General features: G+C 37.5%; 3 protein-coding genes across 6 annotated transcripts; all 3 read right to left on the reverse strand.

The window, feature by feature from the left end:
- Positions 1 to 2,009: 2,009 nt before the first annotated feature.
- On the reverse strand, positions 2,010 to 3,932 carry LOC128611157 (protein Wnt-8a-like). Of its 2 annotated transcripts, XM_053630470.1 has the most exons (7): positions 3,925 to 3,932; positions 3,723 to 3,831; positions 3,590 to 3,623; positions 3,278 to 3,416; positions 3,039 to 3,164; positions 2,722 to 2,864; positions 2,010 to 2,638 (listed from the first exon to the last, which is right to left on the reverse strand). In XM_053630470.1, the coding sequence occupies exons 2-7, from the start codon at positions 3,788 to 3,790 to the stop codon at positions 2,081 to 2,083; spliced, it is 1,068 nt and encodes a 355-aa protein (XP_053486445.1). In that variant the 5' UTR covers positions 3,791 to 3,831; positions 3,925 to 3,932; the 3' UTR covers positions 2,010 to 2,080. The 2 variants fall into 2 exon arrangements, with proteins under 2 accessions (XP_053486445.1, XP_053486444.1); XM_053630469.1 differs by lacking the exon at positions 3,925 to 3,932 and having other exon boundaries at positions 3,590 to 3,799.
- A 132-nt stretch (positions 3,933 to 4,064) lies between these two features.
- Positions 4,065 to 16,839, reverse strand: LOC128611154 (protein Wnt-8a-like). Of its 3 annotated transcripts, XM_053630466.1 has the most exons (7): positions 8,736 to 9,046; positions 6,270 to 6,400; positions 6,125 to 6,158; positions 5,882 to 6,014; positions 5,553 to 5,678; positions 5,275 to 5,417; positions 4,065 to 5,074 (listed from the first exon to the last, which is right to left on the reverse strand). In XM_053630466.1, the coding sequence occupies exons 1-7, from the start codon at positions 8,745 to 8,747 to the stop codon at positions 4,517 to 4,519; spliced, it is 1,137 nt and encodes a 378-aa protein (XP_053486441.1). In that variant the 5' UTR covers positions 8,748 to 9,046; the 3' UTR covers positions 4,065 to 4,516. The 3 variants fall into 3 exon arrangements, with proteins under 3 accessions (XP_053486441.1, XP_053486442.1, XP_053486440.1); XM_053630467.1 differs by lacking the exons at positions 6,270 to 6,400; positions 8,736 to 9,046 and adding an exon at positions 16,534 to 16,839; XM_053630465.1 differs by lacking the exon at positions 8,736 to 9,046 and having other exon boundaries at positions 6,270 to 6,554.
- Positions 16,840 to 17,300: 461 nt separating this feature from the next.
- Positions 17,301 to 19,189, reverse strand: tmsb2 (thymosin beta 2). The gene is made up of 3 exons (XM_053630475.1): positions 18,829 to 19,189; positions 18,009 to 18,113; positions 17,301 to 17,589 (listed from the first exon to the last, which is right to left on the reverse strand). The coding sequence occupies exons 2-3, from the start codon at positions 18,106 to 18,108 to the stop codon at positions 17,552 to 17,554; spliced, it is 138 nt and encodes a 45-aa protein (XP_053486450.1). The 5' UTR covers positions 18,109 to 18,113; positions 18,829 to 19,189; the 3' UTR covers positions 17,301 to 17,551.
- Between the last annotated feature and the right edge of the window lie 4,101 nt (positions 19,190 to 23,290).

Raw genomic sequence — 23,290 nt, forward strand, 5'->3', positions numbered from 1 at the left:
AGCGTGTCCATTTAATTCCTTAGAACCTTCCAAGTTTTTATGTAATTATATTTGTTTGTTTGTTTGATTTATTTATTTATTTTTTACAGATATCCAGTTTGGACGTCCTACTAAATCAACTGCCCCTGTAGCACAGTGCTGGACACATTAACTCAATCACCATAATCTCATAATTGCAAAATAATGTACATTTACACAAACAAAGTCCTGAAAAGTTACAGCTGTTCTTAAAACATTGATTGTATGAAATCCCACCTCTCTTGCTTATTAAGCAATTCCTATGAATTTTGATTGAGACCTGGCTAACTTGAAGTGAGTAATAAATAGAATGAGGTGTCACTACTTCATTTGAGGGAATGCTTGCCACAGCAGTGGTTTCTGATGCAGCACTGCTTCAATGCAGCACTGTGTATCTTTGTTATGCGCATGTGGAGGCTTTAAGCATAAAGGAAATGGGCCTTTTGTGGAATGGAACAGACTGGGCTTACCCTCCGTGTTAGCGTTTTGAAGAGGGGGGAAAAGCAATGGGATTTACAGACATCACAGTCTAATTCTATTCATATGAATGGCCGTTGAGAGAAGGGGAGGGGACGTTCTAGGTGGCTGTGGCTAACTTGGATAACAACCTGGCACTGTATTTAGAAAGATGGCCATTTTGTTCCTCATTCATTATGGCACAGCAGGATAGCCTGGGAAAAACATGGTATCCCTAAAGGCAAACAGGCAAACCGAGAGGAAGAACTATTTGACAAGCTGGTGAATTTGTGTGAAAAGAAACTTTGAATTGATCCTATTAACTTTGAATGGACATTTTTTTTTCTCTGATATCAGGCCCCCTACTGGGAGAAATGATAAGTCAAACAGTCAGAATAAGAGCAGCAACATAGATATGTAAGATTGCTTATTAATACTTACTTAATCACAGGTGAAAAACAGTTACCAATGCCTCATGAAACTCTATGGCCTCACTAAAAGTTTATATATGGACAAAGGACAAAGTGCAGGAATGCCTTAACTCCTAGATGGTTAATATAAAACATTTGGTAAGAAATGTGCAAAACAATGCCAGCATAAAACTTGTAACAATAATCATTTATATTTTAGTGGTTGCAAATCAGCCAAATGAAGTAGATCCCGACTAGGGTATTAGATTAATGTTATAAGGAAACAGAAAACATCCTATCCCATCACCACTGTCTCAGTCTCCTCAGGATTCAGACCCCCACTGACTCTAGTATAGCATCATTCATCTGGCCAGACAGGTCAGCAGATTTATGGCATGTCCCACTGAGCAGAAGAGATTAGCTGTATTGGGGCAAATAGTTAAGGGTAAAACCCAGAGATAAGGTATCTGGGAATCACATGTCATGGTTAGGTTGGATCTTTTTGCAAATCACAGATCACTACAAGGCAAATGGTCATCTTATAACAACACACCAGTTATACCGCTACTGAATATGGTCGGAACACAGCTGTGAACTGCACAAACTGCTCCTTCGCCTTGTGTAAGAGGGACTATAAACACCAACGTGCCTTAGGGTGTTTCTTTATGCCTATTCCACAATGGAATGCATATTAGCATTAGTGCAGTCCGCATATCAAAGTAAATCAACATAAGGGGAACGCCCAGGGATAAGTGCAAAGTGTGACACGTTAATCTTATCAAAGTGTGTTCACTAAAATGATCCTTAGTGTATTACAAACTAACCTGTCTTGTTGGCTTTTGTTGGGTAGGGTACATTCCTTCTTTAACTTCGTAACGTTGGAAAGCTGTGCTTAAAGTTATACTGTTCCGCTTAGGAATACATTTTCTTGCCGTATTGGTTGAACTGAAGTGTACTTCATTAACCAAAGTCCAATTCAGGACGGTTTACTCATAATTAAACTATATTTGATATATAGCCATAAATCCTAAAGAGTAAAACAGAAACTACATCATTTATTTCATTAATTTATTAGAATATTTAAATATACATTTTACGGTATGTACAAAAAAAAGGTAGAATGATCTGTAACCTACAAATAATATAGAGAAGTGCAGGGAAATCTGTGGTAATTGAGTCCCCAAACATTGTCGCAGTCATTTTGGTCCTCGAATTCTGCGTCTGTTGTGTCCCTGTCCACTTTGTCTCCGTGCACAAACGTACTTAACTATAACCTGTGTACAGTTCTCGCACTTCACCGTGCAACACCAGTGGAACTTGCAGTTGCAGCTGCTCACTATCTCGGTGCGGATCTCCTCGACGCGCAGGCCGCACTCATGGCACAGCCTTCTGCAGCTGTGCTTTTCCCACTGCGACAGATCCTTTCCACTCTGCAAACACTCCCTGCCTTCCGTTCCGTGGAGTCCAAGGCTCAAGTTTTTCGCGCAGTAATCAGGGGAATCCTCCAAATAGATAAGCTCGGAGCGCGCGATACTACTGAACGCGTCCGCGATAGCGCCGCCGCGGTTGTCGGCGCTGTTTCCCGCGCGCATGCGCCGTTTGTCCAGCTCAAGTTTGTGCGCTTGGTCGTGCTTTACTTTCAGATAATTGCCCACCTCACGGAACTCGGGTAGCTGCATCCAGCACGTTTGCATCGCGCAGCTCTCCGACATGCCGTGGCAGCGGCAAATCCTCTTCATAGTCGCTTTTACTGCCTGCAACACAGATTTTATTAGCTGTATACAGATTTTAACAATTATAATCCTTGTAGTTATATAAGACATTTGCCAGAACGTACCAGACGGCCTGCTGCGTTGTTATGAAGATTAACAGCAGCACGGGCGTCCTGTCCAGTCTCGAATGCGTCAACATATTGCTTGGAGATCCTGTCTCCGAAGTCCACGTTATCGCTACAACCTCCCCAAAGCCAGCCACGACCCCCTGTCATCAGAATTAATTAGCCCTAATAGTTTCATAAGCAGTGACAATTGCTAGATAATCTGATCAAAACTAGCCTACTTTGTCCTAAAGCTGCAATAATCAACATTTTATAAATGAGAAATAAAATATAACTTTTTAAATGAACAATGTTGTCATATCTTTAATTGTTCTTACCAATTTTACCATTTCTTGAATTGTCGCATCCGCAGTTGTCCAGATCCCCAAGGCTGCAGTTTCTGGTTAAAGTATACATGACACCAGCTGCGCTTATCGCGTGGACAAACGAGGTCTCTCTCGTTGCTACAAGGATACACAGGAAGTCAAGTTAAAGTTAAAGTTATAGCTGACCTTACGTTATAGAGCATATTACGTTATAGTAGGTGCACAGCCGTTCTCTACATTTTACATCTCACCACTTCGGAGCCGTCTGTGAGTTGAGAGGTGAAACGTGCTCTCCGGGCAGTTCCACCTGTCCCACGCAAACTGATGCTTGCACTCCTGCAGTCCGTTTTGGGCTCCGGCAAGAACACTACTCGTGTAGCTTAAATACGCCTGTCGATAAAAGAAAAAAAAAAGAAGAGTTACAAAAATTAATAAAAAATAATATTGCTAGACATGCTTTATAGAGAATGTATTTTTTAAATTCTTAAGTAGACACTTCATCATTACGTGGTCGAAGTGGAGCACACCCACTTATAGTAAAGAATAAGACACGTTTTACTTACTTTTGGTCCAGTCATGAGCAAATTATTAACAAGCCTAAAAAAGAGAGGAAATAAATCAAACGTAATGTTAGAAGCAGCATTCGCGTTATTATTGCAATTAACTATAAACTTTAGCATTTTTTGGCGTTCTTACCATGTGTGCCCTAGGAGGGTTTTGTGATAAATAAGGAATACAGAGGCCCAGAGAAAGGAGGAAGGCATTTTTGAGAGATCACGTAGCCACCAGAGTAAATGAAGAAGATCTGTTCTTTCAATTGAAACAGGTTTTAGAAATTTATACAATCCACAACGGGTTGATTGGGTGTGAGGTGTGGGGTGGGGTGGGGGGGGGTCACCTTTTGTTATAGAATTCCTGACATACTATTGGTCCACAGCTGCCAACGAAGTGGAGGAAACGCCTCTAATGAACTTCAAAGGATATCAATATCAGCGTGTTCATTTCTCTCTGCGGGAAGCAGTGCATAATAATTGATAGTAATGCATTGATCCAGGGACTCTGATGAAGGTTTAAACCGTGCTCCAATACACTTTACATCCAATAAACTTTTTTTTTGTAGTTCAGAATAAAATCAAATAATAATAATAAAAAAACTCCACACAAAATAATATTATGTCCGAAATATTTAATGCTTTCTGAATTTAAAATATCATTTACACTTAAAGACAAAAAGAGACGAAAACATTTAACCCTTTGTGCAGTAAACATTGACAAGCAATATGTGTCAGGAAATTAAGACGTTTGTGTTCAAAATAAGGAACAATTATTGAAGGTATAGCAACCAAATCGGTAAGAACAAAAAGTGCACATATAGAACATAAGTACTTGTAATTATTCAGAGTTAGTAATTTCATTTTCTTGATGTCAGCTTTAAAATAATCGTCAATATGACAAATTTACACTTTGGATTTTATAGATGGTAAGGGGGATTAACTACGTACACGCTGCCTCCTTCGTGAACCATTATGTGACCGACTGTTCCTTTTAGCACAGATGTGTTTTGTTACGAATTGTGTGCACTTCTCACACTTCACCGTACAGCACCAGTGGAATTTGCAATTACAGCTACTCACGATCTCTATCCTCCTTTCCTCTACTTTTAAGCCACATTCGTGGCACAGCCTTCTGCAGCTTCGCTTTTCAAACTGCGACAATTTATTGCCACTCTGCACACACTCCCTGCCTTCAGTCCCGTGCAGTCCGAGGCTTAGATTTTTCACGCAGTAATCTGGGGAGTCCTCTAGGTGAATGAGCTCGGTGCGCGCGATGCTGCTGTAAGTGTCTGCGATTGAGCCGCAGTTCTCAGCACTGTTCCCAGCGCGCATGCGTCGCTGGTCCAACTCAAGCTTCTGTGCCTGGTCATATTTGATTTTCAGGTAGTTACCAACGTCCCTGAAGTCAGACAGTTGCATCCAACACGTTTGAACGCTGCAGCTTCCTGACACGCCGTGACACTTGCATGATCTAGTCATCGTCGCTTTAATAGCCTGAATGGATGATATAATTATATCAATATAGTAAATTGCGTAGCATCATTGAAAGTAACATCATACGCATTCAAATAGCGGATAAATATTTACATTGCTGCATGTTAGGAGGAATACATGTAGTGCACCATCCAGTAGGCCTAATGCACGAAAAACGGCTATCAATATTCACAAAAGAAATAGATATTGTTTAGACTTACAAGTCTGCCAGCCTCGGTGTTATGACGGTTTACGGCAGCGCGTGAATCGTGCCCATTTTCCAGCGCATCTACAAACTGCTTAGAAATGCTCTCCCCGAAGTCAGCATTATCACTGCATCCACCCCAAATCCAACCTCGACCTCCTGCGAACACACAAATTCAGATCTTTATTAGAACTATTTCAGCTGCGACACATGTGTTGTTTTGATATTCTTAATATCTTGTTTGATATTGTTAATATCTTTTCTGCAGTAATATTTGGGCCAAATCAAGCTTACCATTTTCCCCAGTTTTTGACTCATCACAGCCACAGTTATCGAAGTCTCCCATGCTGCAGTTCTTGGTCAATGCATACATAACTCCAGCCGCACTTATGGCATGTACAAAAGCCGTTTCTTTGGTTGCTAAAAAACAAAACAAAACAAAATAAAACAAAAAACCCTGTTTATGAAAACAAAGGTTTTGACGGCACAAATACCTATGCAAACTATGGTGATTTGAACGCCTAAAATAAATATAATATAATATAATATAATATAATATAATATAATATAATATAATATAATATAATATAATATAATATAATGCAGGTTATTATTGTTCATACCGCTTCGCTTATGCGTTGACAGTTGTAATTCGCTCTCCGGACAGTTCCACCTGTCCCATGCAAACTGGTATTTACACTCCTCAATGCCGCGCTGTGCTCCTGCTTGCACGCTACTTGCATACATAAGATATGCCTAGAAAGAAACACATAAATTTCAACGAATTACTGCACGTTATTGTCTTATATGTAATCAGTTCACTGGCAGATTGTAGCAGTTTAGCGTTTATATGGATATGAAAGTACCTTGGGTCCTGTCATCAGGAAGTTATTCACTGACCTAGAGAGGGAAAATAAAGCAAGGCAATATTAAACATACTTTTCTGTTATGCTCGTAAAGTAGCGAAACAAATCAATGAATTATGAATAGCCGAAATTAATATGGCTGTACCATGCTGTAGTGGACAATACATGACAGCATACAGACAGGACCAAAGATGCGAGGAGCTGGCAAGAGCCCATTGATGCCAGTGAGTCCGAGTCTTCCGGGATGCCCTCTTTCAGTGACCCAAGGCTCAAATACTGATGAAGTAATCCATAAAGAGATCGAAGCAAGTGACGACAGGCTCGAATGGCCACGGTACTTATACCTGTCGCCGACTTCGAATGACAGGCTTTTTCCAACTTTGACATTTCACTGTGAAATCTAGTGATTCGATGGCGATTTGTTCAGACATAGGAAACAGTACAGCAGCCGCACTTCAAAGTGACGCTTAATAGCCCCTTTATTCTGCTCATTATATTCTGCTTTTCCCATGGACGAACATTTAAGTTATGTGGTGTAACTACTACTACTACTACTACTACTACTACTACTACTATTATTATTATTATTATTATTATTATTATTAGTATTATTATTATTATAGACGCATAATAAGATCCAATTAGGCTGTGTTAATGTGTACAGTGTTCTACACATGGATGAGCATAATGTCTGTTGTTTAATAGAGCTGCTATTGTGTAGTTCATTTGGACAATACACGGCATTCTGAATGTCAGATGTAGCATTTTCCATTGAATTTGCAGGCGCATCCCATTTCCCTTAAATATTTCTCAACATTCAATGGATAGTTTTTGTAATTTTTCATAGAGATCTTGGGACTAACTTGGGAATTAAATTCTAAATGTTATAATGTTTCTCTGTTAGCTCATGACAGAAAATAGCATAATTTAAGAAAAGAAAAAAAATTCAAAAAGGACCATATAAATAACGTCAAAGACTTTTCTCACGTGGGTGTTAATAGAATAGAACCAGAACGAATCTAGTACGAAATTGGAACATAACACTTATGTTTAGGCCAATTTCTGTTGATAATTCACAACCCTGTCACCATCAAATATGATGTAGTGTATGGCATATTTTACGTTTATAGGTCGGAATTTAGTTTTATGTGTTGGCCTCATCAGTTCCCATATAACAGCTTTTTCTCCAACAAGGAAGATGCAAAATTTGCAAAATTCAAAACTGTTAAGACGAGACCCAACGAGTGAAAAAATGATATCCTTAGGGGATAAAGGAATGTAGGCATAGATTAATGGGCATGGGAAAATTATGCTTTGTTTCTAACTACTTTCGATGCCTTTTGCAGTTATTTCTGTATGCAAATGTGACTTCATATCGGCTTTCGTGAAAAGATTAATTGCAGAAACCACAAATCATGAGCCAATCAAAATCACTTTAAGAACAGCACTGATTTAATGGTCAGACAATAGATAAGCTCTCGAGCCACTTGGCTCAGCCCGTTTCATACAATAGTGGGACGCGCAAGTGAGGATAATCCGCACTAATTGGTTATCGGCGACATCAAGCTTTCACAGAGGCTGAAACCCAAACTCCCACACCTACTTGTCAAAAAGACATAAGGACATAAGGACCTGTTAAACCGAGATCTTTGATGCCCGTCGTGCTGTAACATGCAAACACTTATGACGACAATCCATCGGTTTTGAATGGATTTATGAGGCAGCAAAATAAGAAACAACAGTCCAACGCCCTAGAGTTATCGATTAAGTGACAAGAAGTTTATTCTGCTGTAGAAAATTCCAGAGAGGCGTGATGGAGGAGCAATGGGAACTAGTCTATAGTCAGTACAATTAAGTGATGTCTGAGCTTACCTTGAGGCAAAAGTTTTCCATTTTGATTAAACACGGTGAGAAACTCAAGTGCGGTTAATTAGTCAAACTGGCGGCATTGTGCGTTGTGGTACTGCTTTATAGCTTAACCATGCAACTTGTATAAAAGTTATCTATCTTTGAAACTACCTACATGTGAGTACCACAGCGAAAGGTTCATATGTCATATTTCAGTATTATGGCATGTTGTAACTTTTAGTAACGATGTCTTTTCCATTAAGCGCGCGCTCAGGCCAGTATTCGTGGGGAATTTTGTAGACTGATAAGTCGGGTAATAAAACAAGATAAATAGCAGAGGACTTGGCGCGGGTCTTGAGCCCAGACGACCGACTGTGTGTTTGAAGCATTGACGCCATGGTCGTCGCGCGTTCATTAAACCATCACATACAGTTCAGGCATCAAAGGCGACCATGGTGCGACTCCTCACACGTCATTAGCAAACCATAAGGTGTGGATTGAAATAAATAAAGTCTTATGAGTGTGAGAGAGACTAAACTAGTTGACTTGTTGCCTTAGAGAAATACACTTCACTTGGCTGTCTTTTTAAACGAGGTGCATTTTAGAAGTAGCCTATGCTACAGTGTATTTTAATTTTTTAATTTGTTTATTTATTTATTTTTCTGTTTGTTTGTTAATTTTGCAGTGTTCATGTTGGAAACCAAAGCCAGCACTGTTATACATGTGAAATGAGCAAATGCCCTCATTGAAGATTGTTACCTACCTCCGTCTCCATTTGCAAACGTTTTGCAGCCTTTTTTGTTGTTGCAGCAAACAAGCTTTATCCCCCCCCCCTTTAAAAAAACAAAAACATTACCCTCTCAGTAGACAGTGTGCTTTTTAGTCTACATTTACATTTAGTCATTTGGCAGGCACTCGCAGTGGTTCTCTAATCAGGTGCTGATTAAATTTCTGTAATAACACAGATCTGAGTGATATATTGATATGCTCATTCTAATTAGTTATCATTCTTATAACAGCTCATACACAAGGATTTGTATGTTGGACACTGCACATAATCTAAGCCAAATAATAAACAGATTAATACATGTTATTTACCAAAGAAAAGTCTCCAGATGGTCGGGGGGAGGGGTGTGTGTGAGATTCTACATTATTATTATGATTATTTTCTTATTTATTTTACCTGTATGTAAGTTGGGATTTTCAACCTTTCAACTATGATGTACATAAAAATGAGAAATATTAATAAATTAAACCAATTATACAAAGCACACTAAGACACACCAAACAGAGACATCCATTGATATACTACTGTACAGTACTGTCAGCCACACGCTGATAAAAACCTAAGACTATTTAAAATGGATTGTTTTTAGATAGATAAAGTCTTAGCTGAGAGAGTTAATACAAAAGAGTCTAGTATGAAAAAAACAAAATTGCAAAAATTTGAGATTCTAGGGTGCCCCAAAGGGATGCACCCTACACATGGGTGGCCCCCACACTGAAACAATTTGAGAAACACTCAATTGAACAATTTGGAATGTCCTGAAAAAGAAAAACATCCAAAGAAAAATCCTAAAACATCATCAGCAACCTCCACAGGACAGGGGTGAATGTATCACGATTCACAATTCGAAGAAAACTTTGAGAGCAGAAATATAGAGGCCATACCACAATAAGCAAACCCAGTCATCAGCAGTAAAGAAGAAAGTATGCTTCACTTTTTACGCGTAGGAACAGTGTACAGTACGCGTGACGAAAATTTCGTCATCAGCGAGTACGCGCGCCGCTCGATTTTTCGAACCGCGTGGACTTTGTACGCGCAGGTCGCACAAGTGAATTTATTTTGTACTATTTAGTTGTTCCACAAGGTGGCAACAGTGACCCAGGGCCGTTGATTTTCAAGGTAGTTGAAGAAAAAACTGAATAAACGGAAGAGACGGAAACGTGTGCAGGTTAGAAAGTAACCGCATTTGTATAATTCTAGATTTAAAGAGTATAAGGATTTGTATATGGGTGCTAATCATGGTGAGAGATTGCCCAAGCATGCTTCTTCGTGTTGTTGTGATTCTTCTTCGTTGTCGTCCATCACACCAAAAGACCTGCTTTACTGCTCTGTACTGACTCTTGCAGGCCAGGAGGGGTAGTGCAAGTTGTCGTAATGCGCATGCGTCGACCGCCTGTGTACGCGTACATGTCAAATGGAGTATACTCTGGGCTATACCTACGACTGTGCACATACGCTAGCGTACGCGTAAAAAAATAAGTATACCAGAGGCTTAAGAATCAGAAAGCCAGATTGGAAAGGCACACTCGAGGTAGTGTCATGGTTTATGCTTCTGGAACGGGCTCACTAATCTTCACTGATGTTGTAAATTGTATGCACCATTCAACCATGCTTTTTTTTTTTTTTTTTACCTTAGTGGTTCTATAAAGGGGGTGGGGGGATGGGACTTTCAGTACCATTTTTTTTTCTGTTTATTTTAAATAAATCCCATAAACTGAAGTATAAACGTCAGACTGAAACTTTACACAACTGTTTGTCCAGTTATATAAGATTGAAAAGAACCCAGTACACATAGACACACACCAGAATATACATTATTAATTTAGGACAGTAGTTTAATTCAGTGCTTTTTGTGCATTCATAAAAAAATTATGAATAAATACTTATATATAATATAAACTAATATACCAATATAATATAAACTAAGTTTATATTATATAATAGTATAATAAGTTTATATTATGTAATGGTATATAATAGTATTTATGCATTAGGGTGCACAAAAAGCACTGAATTAAACTACAGTCCTAAATTAATAATAAAAACTCACTTTCACTGCACCTTGTGGTTTCTGTTACTCACTGCCTTGAGACATACTGTTTTACTTTTGATCATAGTGTTTTTAATTAGACATTATAGAACTTACTTGCACTCCCACTGTGTATCACCGCGTCTACACTGCGAGTGAGGAGCAATGTGGCCTTGTTACTAGTAGATCACTTCCGTTATAATAAATGACATAAGTTACACTGCAAGCGCAAATACAGCATATAATGACAATAAACTTAAATGAAACTAAAACTTTTAAGCGAGTCGCACCAACCCCTTGCACACAGTGGAGCATTTTGGATATAAACATAAGTTTGTGCTCGTGCACCACTGTTGTACTTCAGTGCTACACGAGCTCCACTTTGTAAAGTTAGCAGGTTACAAACTTCTCCGTGGTGTTTAATATAAAATGCTCAGTAAACTGAAGAAATTAATTGTTGGTGACCCTAGGTATCTGCTAAAGCTAGCAGCACCACATTACCTGCAAATGATGTCATGTGCCACTGACTGGGAAACAGTTTATACTTCTGGTTAGGAAAAAACTGCTAGTGCTCCATTTGAGATGATATTACCTTTCTAAAATTCATACACTAGACGGTTGAGTACACAGAGCATAGTGTAAGTGTATAGTACGTCATTTGGGACACAACTTTCGTATTTACTCTCCAAAGCTGTACACTCACTACTTTACATTGTAGCAAAGTGTCATTTCTCCAGTGTTGTCACAGGAAAAGATATAATCAAATATTTACAAAAATGTGAGGGGTATACTCACTTTTGTGAAATACTGTATATATATATATATATATATATATATATATATATATATATATATATACACCTAATCTATAATCTGTTTTTGATAGATAGATAGATAGATAGATAGATAGATAGATTTAGTATTTTTGTACTTTTTAAATTACTTTTCATAACTTTTATGATAAAAAAAAACTTTTATGACTTTTATAAAACTATATAACAGACAGGTATGGAACATGAATGATCAAAAATGTTTGAAGACCTCATGCTTGCAGGACACTACTGGTGACATTTGGAAAATTGCTAAGGTTTTTCCAAAAAGTCGCTAGATTTGTCATTAGGCCCCCCCCCCTTTTTGTTGCAAAAAAGTCGCTAAAGGGGTCTGAAAAGTCGCTAAGTTGGTCTGCACTGACAGCTAGATAAAAGGCAAGCTAAGCTCCGCCTCTCTCCAGCAAAAAGAAAATGCAGAGGGAGAGAGAACGCTGGTTTTTTATTTATGCACATTCTATTTGAAAAGCAATAAAATACACCAAGCACCCAAATGATGCCCTGTCTGTGTTCTTTTCTTGAAAACAATTTGCACCCCCCTTCCGATCTCTCTGCGCCCCCTTGGTTGAGAACCACTGCATTACAACAATAACATTTAAATTAATATTTTAATTATACATAATTTAAAAAATGTAAATTGCAATTTACAAATTGTTTATTTAAAAACAAAACCATGTGTTAAGACTTAAGTTTTATATGCTTTATGCCACAAAAAATAATACTTAGTAGGTTTAATATAAACACGATATTAAGTATTACAATATTAAGTAAGTAAACATCCAACTTAATTTAATAAAAGTATGGGTAACACTTTACATTAAAGTTTCATTAGTTAACATTAGCTAATTACTTTAGTTAACCTTAAGTTCAGAATGAACAATACTTCTACAGCATTTATTAAGCTTAATTTCAACATTTACTCATACATTATAAAAATCAAATGTTGTATTTGTTAACATTAGTTAATACACTGTGAATTAACATGAACAAACCATGAATGACTGTATTTTTATAAACTAATATTAACAAAAATTAATAAATACTTTAACATATGTATTACTTATTGTTAGTTCATGTTAGTTAATACATTAACGAATGAGACCTTATTGTACAGTGTTACCAAAATATGAATCCTTTATAAAAGCAAAAGCACTTTGAACAGTATGGTGGGGAGTTGGGGGTACATCTGAGGAACAACATTTAAGAGGCTTTTTAATTTATCTTGTTTTAAATAGCTTGATGTATATATATTAATTTATGTTTATTTCTGTTTTCTCAGCCTTTATACCTCTGGAAAATATATCCTCCAAAAAGGTACGTTCAGTACTAAATCAAGTTATATAGTTGATACTGGTAGTTTGAGAAAAAAACAGGTTAAATCTGGAAATGTACTGAAAAACGTAATTTACTGAATTTTTGGCAGAGACACCAGTACGGTAGCTTGATGACATCCAAAGAGTGTAAGAGGCAGTACAATAAAAGTTGCAAATCGTGTGTAAGAAACATCAAAGTTGATGGTAGAAAACAAGGAAAAGTTGATGTCATTCAAGAATCAAGGTACACTAAAAAAAGTAAAAAAAAAAAAATATATATTTTTGATAACTACACACATGGATACAGATGTTGATCTGAATAATGTTTTTGTGACTTGTTTAAGGAAGTGTGAATGAGCCACAGTCTCTTCGAGATGGTAATTATTTAATTTCATAATAATTATCTTACAGTCAGTTTTATTAATTGTCTCCCAAACAGACTTATGGCAGTGTTAATTTTTTTCATTGCTGTAGTTTGTCATTGCTGTTAGTAATGTCATTGATGTTTCAAAACAAATTCTGGACAGAAATCTTCAAGTTATTTGAGAGTTTGGATTGGAGAATCATGCTGAAACTAGACCAAATCCAGGACAACATCACAGCAGCAGACAGAACAATGCAGCAGTCAATCAGCCAGCCAAGCACCTCTGTCTCTGATCTTACAGAGGTGCTAGAGGAGACTTGTAAGACTGTGGAGGAATTAAAAGAGCTGTGCGATAAGCTGAAAGATGCTGACATTTGAAAGAAGATGGTATGTGCTACAACACAAGCAACATTACTAGTCATTACTAGTCATAACTAACATTACTAGTCATAAGGCAACATTACTAATAACCTGATATAATTTAAAAACAATTTACTCTTGTGATTAATTGCTGATTGTTGTTGTTTGTAGATTTGTTATCTGTGTCTTCAGAGTGGAGGCAGCTTGGGAGATGGAATTAGGAGGATGCTGAAAAAAATTGGAGATTACTCCTTATGGAAACATTACAGTTACAAAGGGAGAAAGGGAACTTCAAAACTTGCCACTAATGACTAATAATGTGTCTGTGTCAATCCCCAAGATTTCAAAAATTATTTGGAATGTAAATAGGTTATAAATAAGAATGTACATTGTAAATGTAAAAGTTGTTAGTTCTCAGTACATAAATATTCATACTGTGGTCCATTCTGAAAACAAGATTAATGTTGATGCTTTTTGAATAGAACTTTCTACATCTATCTGAGTTCTAGTTTTAATAATTGTGATCTCTCTATTGAATCAAGGTACCTGCAGTAAGGCATACCCACACCAAAAATCCCAGAGTGTGGCGGAAATGATTGCTGTGACCCTAAAACATGCCACAGATTGTGCAAAAACAGCAAATCATGTGAGTGCATTATAACATTTAATTCTAGCAGTTATAAACAGATGGACAGACAGAGAGATAGATGGAAAGACTGAGAGATAGATAGATAGATAGATAGATAGATAGATAAAGGACAGACAGATGGACAGACAGATAGAAGGACAGATAGATGAATAGGTAGACACATAGAAGGACAGATAGATGAATAGGTAGACAGATAGACAGACAGACAGAGACAGACAGACAGATAGATAAAGGACAGACAGATAGACAGGTAGATAGAAAGATAAATAAACAGACAGACAGACAGATGGATAGACAGACAAACAGATAGATAAATAGATAGATAAAGGACAGACAGATGGACAGACAGATAGACAGACAGATAGATAGAAGGACAGATAGATGGATAGACAGACAAATAGATAGATAGAAGGACAGACAGATGGACAGACAGAGAGACAGACAGAATATTATAATTTGTACCTGTTTGTCAGCATTATAGCTTTGGGTCACACACTTTGAGTAGTGGTGGTTTAGCGGTCAAGGCTCTGGTTTACTAATTGGAAGGTCAGGGTTCAAGCCCCTGTACTGCCAAGCTGCCACTGTTGGGCCCTTGGGCAAGGCTTATCTTGCTAATATGTGAGAGGCTATAAGTACATCCGATTGTACAACATGCCAATGCTCCGTCAACTAGATGCATGATGTGCGTGAGGAAGACACCATCCTTATACCAACAGTTCTGTTCTGTGCACGAAAATATGGGACAAATCGCATCTCATACTGATTCAGGGACAGTGCATTTTTTTCAAAACGTGACAATGTATTTCCGTGATGAGTGGCAAGCCTGTACTTTAGTTTGTGTGTGTGTATACTTTGACTTCTTGTAAAGTAGCTCCTAATGTCCACCTTTATGTTTTTCGCTGCCATCCTGACTCAGTATATCACCAAATTAGCCTAATTGCCAAACACACACACACACACACACACACACACACACACACGAGTGGACATTAGGAGCTACTTTACAACAAGTCAAAGTGTAAATCACTTAAAATATTTCCTCGATTGCTAATGTGTAGAGTCAACAATAATGGTAATAATAATACTTAACTAAGCCATAAATGTTTTTCCTCAATGTTCATGTGGCATGCATCAATGTGTTATTTTGTCAGGTCAGGTGACAGAAGCAGTGATGCCAGGTAGTAGCTCAGACAGCACAGGAGAGGCAGGTGGAGAGGCAAGGTCACAGGTGAGGTTGAACAATGACGTGGTGATATGTTAGTAGTGAGATTCAGTATTATGATAAATGTTAGGCTGATGTACTGTAAAGGTGCATCTAAAAATGTAATATTGTGGAAAAGTAATTTTTTTTCTGTAATTGAATTCAAAAAGTTAAACTTACATATATTCTAGATTAATTATACATAAACTGAAATATTTGAAGCCTTTTTTGTTTTAATCTTGATGATTACTGCTTACAGCTCATGGAAATAAAAAATCCAGTATCTCAAAATATTAGAATAAAGAATTCATAATACAGAAATGTCGACCTTCTGAAAAGTATGTTAATTTATGCACTCAATACTTTGTCGGTGCTCCCTTTGCACTAATTGTCATCAATGTGGCATGGTATGGAGGCAATCATCCTGTGACACTGCTCAGGTGTTTTGGAAGCCCAGGTTGCTTTAGAACTGATGATACACAAATGTTATCTCATCTATATTGTTAGGCCTGGTGTCTCTCATAGATTCTCTATGGGGTTCAGGTCAGGCGAGTTGGCTGGCCAATCAAACACAGTAATAACATGGTCAGCCAACCAGTTACTAGTAGTTTTGGCACTGTGGGCAGGTGCCAAGTCCTGAAGGAAAAGGAAATCAGCATCTCCATAAGGCTTGTCAGCAGATGGAAGCATGAAGTGCTCTAAAATCTCCTGGTAGATGCTGCATTGACTGTCAATTTAAGAAACCACAGCTGATGACATGGCACGGCAAATCATCACTAACTGTGGGAACTTCACATTGGATTTGGATTCTGTGCCTCTCCACTCTTCCTCCAGACTCTGGGACATTGATTTCCAAATGAAATGCAAAATTTACCTTTATCTGAATAGTGTGTGCATGGTAAATGGTCTGCACTTACATTTTTTTTTTAACCTTAATGGTTCCAGAGCGCTTTACACCGTGTGTCATTCACCCATTCACACACACACACACACCAATGGTAGCAGAGTTGCCACACAAGGCGCTAACTTACCATCAGGAGCAACTTGGGGTTCAGCGTCTTGCCCAAGGACACTTCGGCATGCGGAGTCATGTGGGCCAGGAATCGAACCACCAATCTTACGATTCAGTGGAGAACCTGCTCTACCAACTGAGCCACAACTGCCTCAGTGTGTACTGAACCAGACTGAGAGATTAAAGGCTCAGGAAACCTTTGCAGGTGTTTTGAGTTAATTAGATGATTAGAGCTCTTCTCAGGTCGACATTTTTGTATTCTAAATTCTATATTCTATTATTTTGAGATACTGCATTTTTGGTTTTCATGAGCTGTAAGCCATAGTCATCAATATTAAAACAAACAAAAAAAAAGGCTAGAAGTATTTCACTATGTGTAATGAATCTAGACTATATTAAGTTCCATTTTTTAAAAAAATGAACTTTTCCATGATATTCTAACTTTTTGAGATGCACCTGTAGTGTGCAGTCCATTTTAGATTGTTCTGGGTGCTGCTGTGACACCAGCAGCCTACCACTATAATGGCTCAAAACACTCAGAGCACCCAGTATGTATGAGCACTTATTTTCTAGCTAGGCTGGCTATATGACTAGGTGACTAACAAACTTTTGTTAGTCACCTAGTCATATAGCCAGCCTAGCTAGGAAATGACCTGTCATCACATTCCCAAGCCTAATAGTATTAATCCCTGAATTATTTAAGATAGAAAATTATACTGAAGGATTTAACTAGAAGTATTACTGCATGTTTTAAAAATTTGCAACCACATACATTACTGTGTTTTCATATTTGTGTTTATTTCATGAAGATTTTTATTTCGAAAATTGCTATTAACAGAATTTGTTAAAAAGATCCATGTTAAAAGATCACTCCATATCTTGTTTTCCCGAACGTGACCTCAATCGCCATGATAACCATGCATCACAAGGGACAGTAGTACTCACTAAGCTTAAAAAGTAAACATAAATAGTTCATATTTAATAACGTGCCACCAAAGGAGCATCTGCTGTGTTTGACTCTCCTCTTCTCCATCAGGTTAGGGGCTTGTATCTCCTTTTCTCTCCTGTTCAATAGCTGAGAAACAAAGTGAGTTTTGTCTGTATTAGTGACAGTCTCCATTTTTCTCAGGGAATATTATAACAAATATAATTATTATTTATTATATAAATGTATTTCTGAAATGTGCCAGAGTCTGTGCTGCATTGCTGATAGAGGATTTTGGCAGAAGTTGAGTTGACACCTATCTGCTGACATGAGAGTTTGTGGGTGAGGGGGGCTAGGATGCTATATGCAGAATGCAGACTTATGTGTGTGTAAAAGAACACAGTTTAGGGGGAATGATCAGAATAAAATTATGAATGAGGAAGCTAAAGTGTGAGAAAAGACAGGATGGACAAAGCATTGCAACTAAAGAGAGAAAGCTTCAGCAGATTTCCATACCACACCCCAAACCAACAGGACATACTGCACGCTGTTCTCTGGAATTTACTCACTTTCTTTGGTGGGCAGAGGGTTCTTCTCTTTTGTCTCTGTCTTCTTCAGCTTGGTTTTGTCAAACCTGGCAATCTCTGTGAGATCTGGCTTGTCAGACATGCTAGCTGTCAAGAGAGGTAGTAAATTTTATTGTAAATTGCAAAGCTTTGACCTTGATTTGTATCCTTAAAACAACTTAAAATAATGTCACCCATTGACATGTACTGAAAATGTGTCTTGTTCTTATTTATATGTTGTATTTTCACAATGTGGATAGGAATTATTGCAATAAATAATAAATTGAATAATATAGTTTTGGGATCTGCTCTATGATATATATGTTTCGCAATAAACACATTTGAATAAGCAGTGCTGGATTCTGGTTCTTTACATACATGACATGATCTCACACAAAACTGCTGCATCTATGTTCCTTTGTGCCTAACACATCTTTATGTAGTAAGTTTCTCTCACTTCTCTAATTGTCGGTCTCTCTTTTCCTACATACTACTCCTTGTTCTCCCTATTCTGCTTTATTCATGCCACCAAACGCTCTTTAATGGCACCCCACACCCTTCTCTGCTGCAATAGTCATCAGTTCTAATGTGCTACATAGTAGAGTGCAGAAAGCTTAAAGCTGCTCATTGCCTGACTCTCCATCTCCATATTGTCTGCATACATCCCTCTGCCTCTTATGTCTGCCTCCCTCTCAACCAATTGCAAAATAATGCACATTTTCCTGCATGTGCAATCTTAGGTCCCTGATTGTTTTTTCTTTCTTGAATATTTACATATTTACATAGAGATATCAGTAAATGAAATGAATAGAGAAGGCCTTACCGTGTGGTACAACAGGGCTGTTTCCACAAGCAGGGAAGGCGAGAGAGTGAGACTGTGCGTGTGTGTTTGCTGCGTCTGTGCTTCTGCATTGCCACCAGGGTGTGGATCTATCAGAGAGAGAGAGAGAGAGAGAGAGAGAGAGAGAGAGAGAGAGAGAGAGAGAGAGAGAGAGAGAGAGAGAGAGAGAGAGAGAGAGAGAGAGAGAGAGAGAGAATGAATGACTCTCACCAGCCCATCCCTTTCTGCTTTTCTTTCCTCTTCTACTTAATATTGATGTACCATATAGTTTGGATATGGTATCCCATAGTTGGGACCTTAGAGGAAGTGTCAGTAGGACATTTATTCTATTTATTGTATGATGCACTACAAAATACAGACAGTATGACAGATATTTAGGTTATGTGGACAGAGGAGAATGTGATTTTAGATAATGGGAGCACCTGCAGGAAAATGTTATGTAACTGTAGTGCAACATGGTGCTTTATTGTGTACTGGTGTATGTGCATGCGTGTGCGTTTGGGTGTGTGAGTGGCAATCAGATGTTTGTTTTGCAGAAGGGCTATTCCAGAGGTGTCCAAACTACGGCCCGCGGGCCTACTGCGGCCCATGGTCCATTTTTAATTGGCCCGCAGCAAATTCTAAAAATATAATGGCATATGGACCACTCATAAAACTTGCACTTGACTGTATTGTACTTCTCAGTTTTAACACTAGGTGGAGCTACTGTCTTGAACAAGGCATATCCACAAAACAAGGATAATAACATAAAATTATTCCGGGATTGACCAAAAATGGCAGAACCAAGGAAAGATAGCAAATGAGTGCAGAAAATGGAAAAGTGAATATTTCTTCATAAAAGTCAAGGGGAATTCTGTCTGTTTGATTTGCAATGAAACTGTTGCAGTGATGAAAGAGTATAATGTACACTGACACTATGAAATCAAACATCATACTCATCCTACACTGGTGCCGAGCGACAAGAGAAAGTTGAGTAAATGGCAGCTAGCCTGCTAGCTCAACAACAGTATTTTCCCGTGCTAACAAAATACAAGAAAATGCCACAGTAGCCAGCTACAAGGTAGCTCAACTCATTGCCCGACATGGGAAACCTTTCTCAAATGGGGACTTCATAAAACGGTGCCTTATTAAAGTAGCAGGAATAATGTGCCCAGAAAAGATGCAGGAATTCAACAATGTGAGCATGTCCAGAAATACAGTTGTATGGAGAATCGAAGACTTGTCAGCTAATTTAAAACATCAAGTGTCAGATAAAGCTTGTGCTTTTGATTTTTACTCGATTCCATGTGATGAGAGCACAGATGCCACAGACATTGCACAGTTATTAATTTTTTTGCGGGGAGTTGATGATAACTTTTGCATTACGGTGGAGCTGCTTGATCTTAGGAGTCTAAAGGGCACAACAATAAGTAAGGACATTTTTGAAGCTGTGTCAAATGCAACTGACAAGATGGAACTTAAATGGTACAAGCTATGTGTAGTTACAATGGATGGTGCTCCAGCTACGACAGGCGAGTGCAAAGGAATGGCCTCTATGGTGTGTGCCAGTGTGAAAGAAAGTGGAGGTGAGGCTGTTAAAATGCACTGTAAATGCACCAAGAAGCCCTCTGTGCCAAGACAGTCCAGCTTGAGGATGTGATGAACACTGTTGTGAAAAGAGTCAATGAAATTCGAGCACGAGGGCTGTACCACAGAGAATTTCAAGCTTTTCTATCTGATGTTGATGCTGAATATGGGGACCTATTTATTATTATTATTTTTTTAACTCACCTATATCGGGAACATTGTTGCAGCAACACTGTTCCCACTATAGGTGAGTTAAAAAATATATATTACACAGTATTCATGCGTCAATAAGCTCAATTATTTAATAAATTCAGTCAATTAAAATTTTCCAACATTAAAATTTTCTAATAAACGTTGATGTTAACAAGCCCAATAACTTATAATAAGCTTAAATATAGCCATCCCCTTCCCCCCTTATTTTTACAATTTTATACAAGGCTGTGAAGGGGGATCACCATCCTGACTAAGAAGCAATCTGACATTGCTGTTTTGAGAATGAACTGCATATTTTTGTAACAAAAATATGAAAACTCATTAATGGAAAGTTGTGATTTAGGCTGTTTTTTTTCTTTAAGCCTATTCAATTATCAAGCATAATTTACCTACATTTGATATTACTAACTTCAGTACACTAGAGGTGAGGCGATATACTTCATCTCTAGTGAGTGGGCCAGCCCTTTGTATATTTTTCTGTATGTGGCCCTCAGTGAAAAAAGTCTGGACACCCCTGCTCTAGGTGTTAATTCAACACTGTGGATTTTCCTGTGTGGACTGTACACAACACAAACAAAAATGTTTGTAAATTCCCTTGGTAAGTAATTTGGTCGCAATGAAATGCATAGCAGTTCCAGATCAGTGGTGCATATTCTGTCTCTGATTGCAAAATTGCGGCACCAAGTTAGAAATTTTTGAGCACTGCTGAAAATAATAACAATAAATAACAATAATTATTAGTACATTTACTAATATGAATTATAGCACCCCTTGAGGTGAATTTAAGAAAAAATGTCTTTGATTACATAATTCCATTTTCAAACACTCATACAGTACTTATTATTGCAGTTCAATAAAGTTAAATATTACGAAAATATTTACAGATTTCATACTATTTTTTACTGTTAATAAAGAACATGAGTGATTGCGTCTAATTTTCTGTTAAGTACATTTTACCATCATTATTGTTCATTATTGTTATTGTTCATAAATCATACAAAGGACTTCAACAGTAAAAACAGTATGAAATCTGTAAATATTTAATTTGTAATTTTGCATGTAATATTGACCTGCATAAGTACTGTATGGCTGTTTAACAATAAGTACTGAATGCCCATTTAATAGAAAACAATAGGGTTGTCTCTGACATTTGCACATGACATACTAATGGAGTTGGACTAAAGTATAGACTGTATATTTCTGCAACACATTCTTACACTAAATGTGACTTTGGTATACATTAAGCATGGAAATAAAAAAAAAAATCAGATGTTGCAAGATATCATACAGTTACCAACCACATGCAAATTATCTCTGTATTTTAAAAGTAATATAGCTTGTAGGCTATTGTTATCTTCAAAAATATACACATTTGATGACTGTATATAACAGCATAAATATATGTGTATATATCTTGTTGCTTATTTTAGCTTGGTAGATGTGAAAATAGTATTCATCCAAAAATTCAGTGCATAATTTTACATTTGTGTTGTGATGTTTTTGGGTGGAAGACTAACAAAGCTCTGAATGACTCTCATCACTCCTAGCAGTAATCTTGAAGATACTCTTTTTTCCTCTGTGGGAGCCAATAGGAAGGTACAAACTCTCCCCATGACCTTCATTCAGACTCCAGACTCCTACCATTAACCTTTTTGCTTTAAATGCTAGCTGAGGAGGTGATGTCTCAGAGTACTTCTGATAAGGTCAGGCAGACATTCAGCCTGATAAAAAGGCCATGTCCAGACCAGTATCTCCCAGAAGTATTTGGTCTGACCTCATCATTCTATGGCTTATTCAGAGAAGTCTTAAATGATTAATGGGTCTGTGTCTAACAGCAGTCTAAATAATGATGTCATTAAATTAAAGGACCACCTGATGGCAGTAGAAGCATGCTTTTATGGATGTGTGCACTTTTTCTACATTTATCCACTTTTTCCCATTTTCCACATTTTCTACTGTTTCCAAATTTAATATGAGTAGTTTACAGATATCACATTTAATTATCATGTTAACAAAAACAGATTATGAGATATTTAATAAGATATTATGTCATTGTCACATTGTGATTTTTCTGCTGATGATTCCATATTTTTTTCCTCTACTTTATCTGGAAAAAATATGCCATTAACTAAAACTATTTAATTTAGTTTGTTTGATGTATGTTCAGTTATTTAACAAAAATGGTTTGTGTGTCATATCTTTGATTTGTTTATTTGCAGAGTGATGATGATTCCATAATTTTTTGCCAGGGGTTGTAGAAGATTCATGTAAACCATTTGCAAGTATATCCTAATAATTAACTAACATGTACTGCTGTCTCCTAGATCTTTTAATGTAAAAAATGTAACAACAATGGCATTAATTAAAATGTTGAATAATGAAAGCTTATGGCAACCTTTGTGGATGAACATGCAGCTTATTTCCTAGGTGAAGGAGCTAAGGCTTTGACGGCCTACTAAAGTAATAGTCGAATATGACTTACAGCTTCACATGTACTGTGCAATGTTTTACTGTGATACATTCAAAGTAGCTGTAAATTACCCATGCCTGCTGAAATCTGAATGATATTCATATTAATGCACAGAAGGTAATACTTACTGATGAGTTAATAAAAAAGGATGCTGTACAGAACTGTCAGACACAAGTTCCATATTAGGGCTGTAGT

The sequence above is a fragment of the Ictalurus furcatus genome, chromosome 8, assembly GCF_023375685.1.
Source record: "Ictalurus furcatus strain D&B chromosome 8, Billie_1.0, whole genome shotgun sequence".
In the NCBI taxonomy this organism is placed as follows: domain Eukaryota; kingdom Metazoa; phylum Chordata; class Actinopteri; order Siluriformes; family Ictaluridae; genus Ictalurus; species Ictalurus furcatus.

What these genes read in the sequence shown, in the direction of transcription:
- LOC128611157 (XM_053630469.1), bottom strand. Translation starts at nt 3,706, where the DNA reads ATGCTAAAGTTTATAGTTAATTGCAATAATAACGCGAATGCTGCTTCT. An exon ending in TTCAAGAAATGGTAAAATTG is followed by an intron (nt 2,865 to 3,038) that starts GTAAGAACAATT and finishes TTCTGATGACAG; the next exon opens with GGGGTCGTGGCTGGCTTTGG. An exon ending in ACAACGCAGCAGGCCGTCTG is followed by an intron (nt 2,639 to 2,721) that starts GTACGTTCTGGC and finishes TCTGTGTTGCAG; the next exon opens with GCAGTAAAAGCGACTATGAA.
- LOC128611154 (XM_053630465.1), bottom strand. Translation starts at nt 6,511, where the DNA reads ATGTCAAAGTTGGAAAAAGCCTGTCATTCGAAGTCGGCGACAGGTATA. An exon ending in GTATTGTCCACTACAGCATG is followed by an intron (nt 6,159 to 6,269) that starts GTACAGCCATAT and finishes TTCCCTCTCTAG; the next exon opens with GTCAGTGAATAACTTCCTGA. An exon ending in GTCAAAAACTGGGGAAAATG is followed by an intron (nt 5,418 to 5,552) that starts GTAAGCTTGATT and finishes GTGTGTTCGCAG; the next exon opens with GAGGTCGAGGTTGGATTTGG.
- tmsb2 (XM_053630475.1), bottom strand. Translation starts at nt 18,108, where the DNA reads ATGTCTGACAAGCCAGATCTCACAGAGATTGCCAGGTTTGACAAAACC. An exon ending in CCCTCTGCCCACCAAAGAAA is followed by an intron (nt 17,590 to 18,008) that starts GTGAGTAAATTC and finishes TTTGTTTCTCAG; the next exon opens with CTATTGAACAGGAGAGAAAA.